General features: G+C 33.9%; 1 protein-coding gene across 1 annotated transcript; it reads left to right on the top strand.

Moving 5' to 3' along the window:
- The first annotated feature begins 199 nt into the window (after nt 1-199).
- On the top strand, nt 200-9013 carry LOC134280587 (mitotic checkpoint serine/threonine-protein kinase BUB1-like). Its single transcript, XM_062763036.1, has 6 exons — nt 200-394; nt 6945-7034; nt 7262-7413; nt 7687-7876; nt 8045-8151; nt 8642-9013. Exons 1-6 carry the CDS (start codon nt 353-355, stop codon nt 8829-8831), a joined length of 771 nt encoding a protein of 256 aa, XP_062619020.1. The 5' UTR covers nt 200-352; the 3' UTR covers nt 8832-9013.
- Nucleotides 9014-11146: the final 2133 nt, after the last annotated feature.

Raw genomic sequence — 11146 nt, 5'->3', positions numbered from 1 at the left:
TGAGTCATTTACTACAAGTCATTGAAGTTATGGCTAATTTTTAACTAAGATATATTAGTACTTGTAACAGGTCTTAATACATGAGTGGTACAAGTTTATGCTACCTGAGTGGAACTTATTGTTTACTGATTTCTAAGAATCTTCATCATGTTAAAAGTTCAACGCTAATTAAAAACAGGGGTTAGTATGCAAATGGTTGTTTATAGTGACCTGTGTATGTTGTAGGTCCAGAAGCCAGCTAATGTGTGGGAGTTTTATGTCTATTCAGAGATGAGTGGTTGTTTATAGTGACCTGTATATGTTGTAGGTCCAGAAGCCAGCTAATGTGTGGGAGTTTTATGTCTGTACAGAGATGCAGAAAAGACTACAGAGGTTACAAAGGCCTGTAGATGTGGTTAGTACTGGTATTGTGTAGTGAATTTCCCATGATGACATCAGTTAAAGGTTTCCCCCCCCCCCCCCCTCAAATCTGAAGCATTCCTTTTCAATTCGTCAGGGATTGGTATAGCCAAAAATGTCGAATTGCGATATATCACGATTTTTTCCCAAAATATCACAATAATATCATGATATTTTTAAAAGCAGTTTTCACAATGATTTATATGAAAAGTCATTATTTTTCTAAAAAAATATGCTAGAAAAACAAAATTTTACTTTCTTGAAATTTTTATGTATATATAGAAAATCAATTATGTTTGGACAGTAAGATCCGTTCTTTTCATTTTTAGCTCACCTGAGCTGAAGGCTCAAGTGAGCTTTTCTGATCACATTTTGTCCGGCGTCCGTCTGTCTGTCTGTCTGTCTGTAAACTTTTCACATTTTCGACTTCTTCTCAAGAACAGCTGGGCCAATTTCAACCAAACTTGCCACAAAGTATCCTTGGGTGAAGGGGATTCAAGTTTGTTCTAAGGCAAAAAAAAATTAATTTGTTGGTTCTCAGGCCCTCCCTCATCTCTTCCAAGGGCGCCTCATTGACCCTTTTTATTGCTAAATCAGTAAAATAACTAGAGCCGAGCTCGTTGCAAAGCAACGAGTAGGTCTTCCGTTGGAGCTGTGGACAGGAAGTACAGACCTTGGGTCAAGGTTACTGCACTTTCTTATGTCAACAACCTTTCTTTGAATTTTAATTACAAAGTTATGCTTAAACATTTTTTTCTTTGTCAGTGACCTTGATTTGCCAGAAAGACATTTGATTAGAGTCATGACAAAACCTCCAATCATAAGAAATCTGTTTCAAGTAAAAGCCTCCAATGATTTTCATTTACTACTTCATGGCGTAGTAAAGAAAATATTTCTTCTGTCGGTGACCTTGATCTTAACAGAATAACCTTGGCTCTGTGTCAAGACAAACACCTTTTAGTGATTAGAAGTTCATAACCCTGACAGGAATTTTACAACTTTTCTGTCATTGGCCGATGAAGATGTTTGAAATTTGCATTATCTCGTTCCATTTTGTCACAGGTCAGAAAAACAACATTGAGGTATTTTTAATCATCACCGGATATTGATATTCAAACAACATGGAGTTTCTATTTAAAAAAGATAGACGGGGTTGAAAGTCCCTTCCATAATACGTATTTTAGGTAATAGCTAGCTTTACTTTCAATAAAATTAAACTCAAAAGTCCACAAATAAAATATCTTTCCTCATTTATTTCAAAGTTTGGGTAAAAGGGGGGGTGAGGAGCATGGGGATGTCTTGATGTATCCCTTATACATTCGAGGTTATTATTCTGTTAGACAGGAAGACCCGAGGAGTTGTGATTTGCTGATCATGATCTAAAACACGCTGACAAACCGAAACCACATGGTTTTATACACGTTATTCAATCAATTTATTCATAATTATTTCCCTCGAAGGAGGAATGCATGGATAAATGATTAAAGAAAATTCCCGATGTACAATAGCATCCGTGCATGTACTTCATTTTAGTACTACTGTCTACATAATGATATTGTGCTTGAAGTTGAATAAAATCATCAAATAAATTAAATTTAAATAGGAAAGGGAGATTATGTGTAATAGAATAAAAATTAGACAATACTTGATACAGGGACTCGCTGGTAAAAACATGAATGTACTTGAATAAAATGCCTCTCACTAGCTTTCTCTCGTACGCGTATTTTTAAACCAAGGAAAGTAATTTGCGCTAGATATAAGTTCATCATTTTAAAGGAAATACTGAGTTATATACGGTAAACGATACAAATGGTTTGACTTTGGTTCCGGTTATGATTTTAACAGTTTAATTTAGGTTGTAAAAACGTGTAATTACATGATAAGTCTGTAATATTCAGATAAGATTGTTACCCCGGTATATAAGTTCTTAGATTTTCGATTCTGGACATACGATGCGGGTTTATTACTACTCGAATGTACATTGTATAACCTGCTACTGATATTTAATCGCGGGACAAAATTACAATGTTAGCACACTATACTAATCATTTATACGGGTTTTGAATAAATTATAAAACAAATTAAGTTCATTGCTTTAAAATCATTATTTCTTGAACTTTACTATAAAACCTGTAATATAAATAGACAGTGTGCAGCACAGAAGTCACTTATGAAGTTTACACGTGCCGATGTTACTTATTGATGTTTAATCCATTTCATTGAGTATAATTCTATCCTTACGATTCGGAAGTTTAAAATTGGTATAACCATGGTTAATATATGTGATGAAAAAAAATGTGTTTCGGAAAACTTGTGTTGAAAACGGATTTATTTGTGTGTGAAAAGAGCAAAGCTTGTGCATTTTAATAAATATTATTTGAGGTAAAGTAACTGAAGATCGCCAGTCCTTATTGCGCTATGAATCGTCAAATTTGGAGCTAACGAATATTTAAAAATTGAAGACTGATTAATGTACATGTAAAATAAATGCCCCAGCGTTTTATACTAAAGTCAAACCTAAAACATTTTAAGATATTTTTGGAAGATTTAATTTACTTAGAGAAAATAATATTTGCTTACTGTTGTAGAATGGTTTGAATATACCAATTATTTTGCCTATGACTGCGGGGTCAGTGGTTCACCGCGGTGTGTCGCTTTAGAATTTCTCGGCCGCGTGTAATCCAGGTGAATATGAGAATCGCACAGTAAATAATTGTGTATTATTTGACTCTTAAAAGTTTTTTTTATGAAATCCGGGCGTATATTGTTTCCGTTCAAATTGTTTGTGTTTATATTCAAACGAATAAAAGATACTCGTACTTTTTTTTCTATAACTCTTTCTCTTGGAGTTGGAAAGATCTTTATTAATAAAAGGAAAATGATACCATCGAATACTCCGAACAGGAAACAAAGAACACGTTTAAGGATATACGATCCTCAGCCAAGAAGGATAACTCTTTAATCTATAATTTAATTCAAAAAGTCTTAAAATAAAGCTTGAAATTGAAATTTTTTCATGCAACAATTTTCATTTTATGCCTCTAGGTATGATTCAATGTTCTTTAAAGTTTTGACAAATGGTATTAAAAAATTTGACATTTGTACCTCATAAAATCAAGTAAATCTTGCATATTTAAAAAAAAAAATCAAATTTCTTTTAATTTAGCCTTAGTTACCAATTTTTATAAGCATGATTTGAAATTAGAAGTGATTTACGGTGTTTTCTTTGAAAAAAAAAAAACACTTCATACACTATGCATTATGAAACGATGGAAGTAAGTAGGAAAAAGTAAAGTACTAAATAAGTGTAAAATTCATGCAATTTTCTTTAAAAGCCTGGATACCTATGATTTTTATTCCTAAAATGTATTTCTTGATCAATTATAAATTAAAAAATATTCAGTAGGTAGTTCAAATCGCATTTCCTGAAAATATATTTGAGATTTACTAATTTTCCCTATATAATATGATTAAATTTAAAGATGAAGTTTAAAGAAACACCATGGGTGAATACATTTTAATTTGAGAATTTAGAGATGTTTTTGTGAGCATTTTCAATTACTCAATTCCTGATTTTCAGAACCTGAGGATCGGATAACCTTAAAACCTAATTTAAAAAAGAGATATGATACAGCGTTGTAAAATATTTATTACTTACGGCAAGTTTATATAAATTATTCTTCAATATCAAAATGAGAACGGAGCCTTGTTTACGGTGAATACGGATCTAGCTTTCTTTACTACCATACGTAAGACTCGAACAAAATAATATTTTCATGGGGCAGAGATAGTATAAAAAGGAACAATTTTATCAAGAATTAATTTACCTATTCTGTGGTTGTTTATTTTTTGTGTATGACTGTAGGTCGCTGGATCACACGCCGATTGATTCCCGGTGACCGACTTTGCCCCGCCGCTATCGCTGGAGGCGTGTTATATAATTGTAAACAAACAAGGTGAATGTTAAAGCCGTGCACTTAATGGCTGTGAATAGCATATGTGCTTTTTAGTTATGTTTTATTTTCTCACTATATTGTTTGTTTTTATGTGATAAGAAGAATTAAAGATTATATTTTCTTCCCTTTTTAGTGGACTTGGTTTATACGATTTAAAAAAAAATGAAATTAAAGGGAAAGTTGTCAGTGAATAAACATGATAATTTGGAAGAAAAAAAGCACAAACACTTCAAGAACTTTATTCTGAAGAATATTAGAATTTAATGTAGCCATGTTTATTATTCATAATAAGCTTGCTTTGGTTACACGCATGAGGAGCTCTCGTTTACGTGCTGAGTGAAAAGAATTACCTGTGCATATATAGGTCATGCACTAGCTCATTTAAAACAAGACTCGAACACAATAACAATTTCATGAGATCAGTAAGATGTTAAAGCACAACTTTATAATCAATAGTCATTTTGAAATATTTACCGTTTCTGAGTTATAAAGCAAAAACTTTCAAGGTCCCTTGATCCCTAATTATAGGGGCCAGCCCCTTTTGAATATTATTATATGAAAGCCCTTGCAATTGTGCACAACTTTTGTTCATTATGTCTTAACAAAATATTTTTAGTTTTCAAGATAAAAAGGAACATATGTGTAAATTTTCGCTCTTTTAGGCGTTCTAATTTTTGACCCCTATAAAGCGCCATTGTGAATACAGAAATCGAAAAACAAAAACCGATGTGCACAACTTCAATCCTTCTGTTACCTAAAATCAGTAAAAATTCTGCTCCAGCTTTTGTGGTCTCTGAGCCTATATCCGGAAACGAAAGCCTATAAATTTTCGTTTAAAGGGGAATAACTCAAAACTGGAAGTGAATTTTTGAAATGTTAGATATTACTCTGATAGAGTTTAATAATGTCTATAATGTCTGAAAATTTGAGCCAAATCCGGTGATAAATAAGTGAGATATGAGGCCTCAAAGTTGGCGTCTAGGAAGTAGAAGAAAAAAAAAAAGAATAATAATCTTTACCAACAGAATCAGTAGAAGGTCTCCCGTTGGAAACGGAAGACCTTAAAAACAACAAATCACCTCCCTCATCATTTTTTGAGGCTTTGTACAATGTAAAAAGCTGCCTCATCATGTTTTGGGGGCAATAAAAAGTTGAAAAAGAAATGCCTCCCTCCCTCATCATATTTCTTGAAAAAAAGGCCTGAGAACCAAGGAATTAATTTTGCATGGCCTAATGAAGGGCCACGCCCTCATTCAAGGGGAGATAATTGGGAATTAATGAAAATTTGGTGGCATATTTTAAAAATCTTCTTCTCAAGAACCACTGCGCCAGGAAAGATGAAACTTATGGGGAAACATCCTTAGGTAGTGTAGATTCAAGTTTCAAGGGGTAGGGTGGGGCCAAAATGGCCGACCAAAGTTTTACATAGAAATATATAGGAAAATTCTTTAAAAATCTTCTTCTCAAGAATGACAAAGCCATAATTCATCATATTTATATGGGAGCATGCTCAGGTAGTGTAGATTCAAGTTTGTTCAAATCATGACCCCAGGGGGTAGGGCGGGGCCAAAATGGCTGACCAAAGTTTTACATAGAAATATATAGGAAAATTCTTTAAACATCTTCTTCTCAAGAATGACAAAGCCATAATTCATCATATTTATATGGAAGCAATCTCAGGTAGTGTAGATTCAAGTTTGTTCAAATCATGATCCCCAGGGGTAGGGCGGGGCCAAAATGGCTGACCAAAGTTTTACATAGAAATATATAGGAAAATTCTTTAAAAATCTTCTCAAGAATGACAAAGCCATAATTCATCATATATATATGGAAGCATGCTCAGGTAGTGTAGTTTCAAATTTATTCAAATCATGACCCCCGGGGTAGGGCAGGGCCAAAATGGCCGACCAAAGTTTTACATAGAAATATATAGGAAAATTCTTTAAAAATCTTCTTCTCAAGAATGACAAAGCCATAATTCATCATATTTAAATGGAAGCATGCTCAGGTAGTGTAGATTCAAGTTTGTTCAAATCATGACCCCCGGGGGTAGGGCGGGGCCAAAATGGCCGACCAAAGTTTTACATAGAAATATATAGGAAAATTCTTTAAAAATCATTTTCTAAAAATAGCAAATCCATGATTGGTCATGGGACTACTTTTGGATTTAAACTTTACAATAAAAAGCCATTTTCTACTTTTTCCTACCCTTAGTGCTCAGGTGAGCGATGTGGCCCATGGGCCTCTTGTTTACAACATTTTTTTATACTTTCTGTAATTGTAATTTGAAAGATTGAACAAATAAATGAATAATTTCTGGACTTTATATTACGTACCTTAAGACAGGTATTTAGGTCTCTGTATCACGATACGTATCACGCAACAAAAAATCGCGATATACCGGTATACCGATAAAATTGCACATCCCTACAATCGTATTCCAAAGCCATTGTTTCCCATTATCAAATATCTATCATATATTAAGCAAGCATAAATTGTTTAAGACATGAATAAAGTAAAGCAAATGTTTATAACCCTAAGACCACCATAATCGATTATTGTGAAGTATTATGTTGGTTTATGTTACAGCGTCCTGCAGTGATGTTCATAGATAAGGGTTACTTCTACACAGACGCCAGCTGTCTGGTCACAGAATACTGTAAACACGGCTCATTATTGGTAAGTTTTACCTGTATCTATGGTATTGTCTGCGTAAATCAGTTTATACCCAGTAGATGGAGCAGTTATAAAAATAACATTACTCTAGGTTTGAATATTACAATTTAAAAAAAGTTACACTCAAACACATTGGCACATAAATTGATATAACCGAGACTCAGGAACATGATCCTCTTAAAGTTTATATTGACTGTTTTGCGACTCTAAAATTCCTTGAATTGTTCCAGGATGTTGTGAATAAGTTTGGGGAGACTAATAAGTCCCAGGAGTTCCTGACCATGTACCTGACTATAGAACTGATGCACATGGTGGAACAGCTCCACGCCTGTCGTATCATCCACGGAGATCTGAAGCCCGACAACCTGCTAGTGAAAGGATTGTGAGTATTTGCAGATTGTAAATTTGAAAAACGTGCAATGCACATTATTTCACCAAATAAAAAAGAAATGGAACTTTCCTGTAAAATTGCTGAAAAGAAAATCACAAAAAGCTGAGCTATTAGTAGACAAGATACAATGAAACAGGTCAGTTAAAATAAAATTAACCTTAAACTGCTATGCAATGTTTGCAGCTGACATTGAGGGGGAGGGGGGGTAACAATTGAGCATTTCACGATATCTACATGTAGCTGACTATCCTGCCTTATTTGTAGCACCCCACTGCCTGATAGCAGTGATCCAGAAGTGGTGTTCCGGGGGAACAAGCGCCCCCTTCTTCTGATTGACTTTGGACAGAGTATTGACATGTCACAATACCCAGCGGGGACCACATTCATGGCCAAAGTCAAAACCTCCAGCTTCATGTGTATAGAAATGCAGACCAACCGACCCTGGACTTATCAGGTATTTGTCTGTTTAACTGGAAGCTTTATAAAATAATAGATATGGCAAAAAAGCATCAGTACCTTATTTATGCACTCTGATTGTCCATAATCTATTTAAACAACAGAATTGAGCATTGTCATGTAAGCTTTACACTTGAACTCAATTCTTTTATAATTTTTTTGACAGACTGATCTGTTTGGCTTGGCGGGGACCATTCACGTCTTACTGTTTGGTCAGTACATGAAAGTTTACCAGGAGAAGGAAGAATGGAAAATTACACAGTCTGTCAACAGGTAAACAGAGATCTCACTGGTCAAGTGGTGAATATCAAAAAATCTGAACAAGGATTTGAACAGCGATTTCACAAGTCATGATATATACGTGAAAATGATTCATGCAGTAAAATTCTGTTTTAGTGAAGTTATATCTTAAGTTTGTTTTAAATTTATTTTGAACAGCTTTAGAGGGGATTTAGTAATGTGCTTGTGTATATGTGTGTTAGTTTGTCCTGTGTGAAAGGGACGTGACATCATTTACATCGGGATTGATGTCAGAGGCTGCCCTGATTTATTGATATGCTCTTTGCAATGGGATGCTCTGCTTTGTAGTGTCCTTATGAAAAGTTGATAATTCAAAATCAGTCAGAACGTTGGGTTGATTGACAATTCTGTATCGATTGGCATCCCTTTTGGGAATGCATTTTCTTTCTGCTTAATTAAATTGATAGAAACAATCATTCAATGATAGTTTTATGATTATAATGTAAAGGTTTATAATTTACAGGAAATTTAACCAGCAGCTGTGGAGGAAGATTTTCTACACTCTGTTGAATATTCCCAGCTGTGAGAAAATCCCTGACCTTTCTGCACTGAGGAGAGAATGTGAGGAGTATTTTGTCAGTGCACTATTACCTACTTACAATAAACAGATCAACAAAGTCATCTGTAAGTTAGACAGTCTGACCAGTAAATAAGGAACCAGCAAACAGCAGTCATCACTCAGCCACTGAAAGGGGGACGGGAGAAAAGAGGACTTCTGTTGACAGTGTTACACCTATTGATTGTGTACAAGTAATGGATATCTTATTAGGTTGTTTCTTTTTGAAGACAAAATTTTGGTAACTGAAAACAAGCTACATGTACAATGATATTTACACGTCATAAAGATAATAAGTACATTTAATATTAACGATTTACTTGAAGAAGTTGAAGTTGAAAATTATTACTGACTTTTTACAAATGAATGTTTGAAGTATGATTCTTTTATCAGCTCTCAAGTTGATTGATTGCTTCTGGGCAAATAAACTGAAAAGGAGTTTAATAAAATCACTATTAATCTCAAGTCTTGGCTAAACCAGACGTGTATTTCCATTTCCTTTGTACGAAACAAGCATCTACCCTAGCATTTCTCAGTAGTTTTGATATTTTCATTTACATCTAATAACCTGTCTGCTAGTGCTTTGCTTTGAGTCAGCTAGGATGTGTAACTAGTAGTGCACTGAAGTTGTATTATATTAAGCTTTGTATAATTGTCCTATACCCTGTGTCCAGTCAGTTTAGTGTTCTTTATTAATTAGCATGGTGTAAGGCCTATTCCAAGAAAGGTTATGCTCTAAATCATTTTTTATTCGCAAGAACTTTATTTTCGCGTAATTACGTGAGACGGAATGCTCGCGAAAATTTCATTCTCGCGTATTATAGAATTCCTTAAGATTATATAGAGCAATGACAACAATTCTTGAAAATTTTGTCTCGCTAAGCAGGGGCGTAGTATCCGGGGGGGGCCTGGCCCCCCCACTTTTTTTCCCAACCTTACTTACACTATAGGAAATGTTAATTGAAAGCCTGGTTGGCCCCACCACCTTTAGAAATGTACCGAAAATGTAGTATAAGAGTAGTTGACACTGAGAAAAAGTTTACCCACCTACCCCGACCACCTTTAGAAATGTACTGAAAATGTAGTATAATAGTAGTTGACACTGAGAAAAAGTTTACCAACCCCCCCACACACAAACACACACACACAAAATAGGATTTTCGACTTTGGGCAACTTTCACCTTTTTTTTTTTTTTTTTTTTTTTTTTTTTTGCTTGTCAACTTTTTCAGGTAAGTAAAAAAAAAAAATTTCTCTGCCTGGCCCCCCCACTTTCAAAAACGATGCTACGCCACTGCTAAGAAAGAATCAATAACTATCTCGCGAATAAGGTGTCGCGAAAATTAAGTGATCTGCAGTATATAAAGAGGGGGAAAAGTGTGTCACAAGCAAATGTAATTATAATCAGCAACAATTATTTAATGTTATATCCCTCTCCCAGACTTTATTTGTGCTGAAAAAAAAAATATATGTGATGGACATATATTGATGTACATGCAGAAATAAAGTTGTATGATAAGGCCATATTAAATTAATCTTTAGATTCTCATCCCCGCCCGCCCCTCTCAAAATGTCCCGCCCCGATGTTTTTTATTTTGATTTTTGGGTATTTTCTTGTATTTTTATTCAGTAAGAATTTGGGTCAAAGTTTAAGAGTTATCTCCCGTCTGTATTAAAATTCGTGTGTCGCTATTTATAGCAATGGAGAAAAATCGGCAATAAAAGCAGTTTAAGGTAGTCCGATCCTCAGGTTTATAAAATTAGCAGTTAAGTAATCAAAAATACTCATAAAAGTATCTATAAATCCATAAAAGTTAGGTACATTTATCCACAGTATTTCTTTTAAGTTAAAGATTAAAGTTAATCATATTATATAGGGGAAAATGTCAAATCTCCAATATTTTTGCAGAAAAAGCGAATTGGAATATCAGCCATGCATTTTCCAATTGCAAATTGATTAACAAATATATTTTAGGTTAAAAAACTATAGGTATCCAGGCATTCAGAAAAATTGTCCTGATTTTTATGCTTATTTGGTATTTTTTGTCTTATATTTCTATCATGTATTCCATAATACATAGTGTAAAAGGCTTTTGCTATCATTGCAAGACACCAAAAACTCTTCTTATTTCATTTCATGCTAATAAGCATTGATATCTAAGGCTGGATTCAAGAAAATCTTATTTCTCTAAAACTGTATTATTATTTTTTCCCTTTTATAGGGTACAAATGTCAACTTTTATAAGACCTTTTCTAAGACTTCCAAAAACCTTGAATCTTATAAAGATAAATAAAATGAAATTGGTTGAAAAATTTTCATTTTCAAGCTTCATTTTGATGCATTTCGAATTAAATATTAATTTTTGGAGTTATCCCTCCTGGCTGAGGATCGGATATCCTTAAATTTGTAAGGA

This window comes from Saccostrea cucullata, unplaced genomic scaffold (assembly GCF_032062105.1).
Source record: "Saccostrea cucullata isolate Sc308-1 unplaced genomic scaffold, CSIRO_AGI_Scuc_v1 ctg1387, whole genome shotgun sequence".
Taxonomy (NCBI): domain Eukaryota; kingdom Metazoa; phylum Mollusca; class Bivalvia; order Ostreida; family Ostreidae; genus Saccostrea; species Saccostrea cuccullata.
Note: the sequence above shows the minus strand (reverse complement) of the source record. Positions and strands in the feature narration are given on the sequence as shown.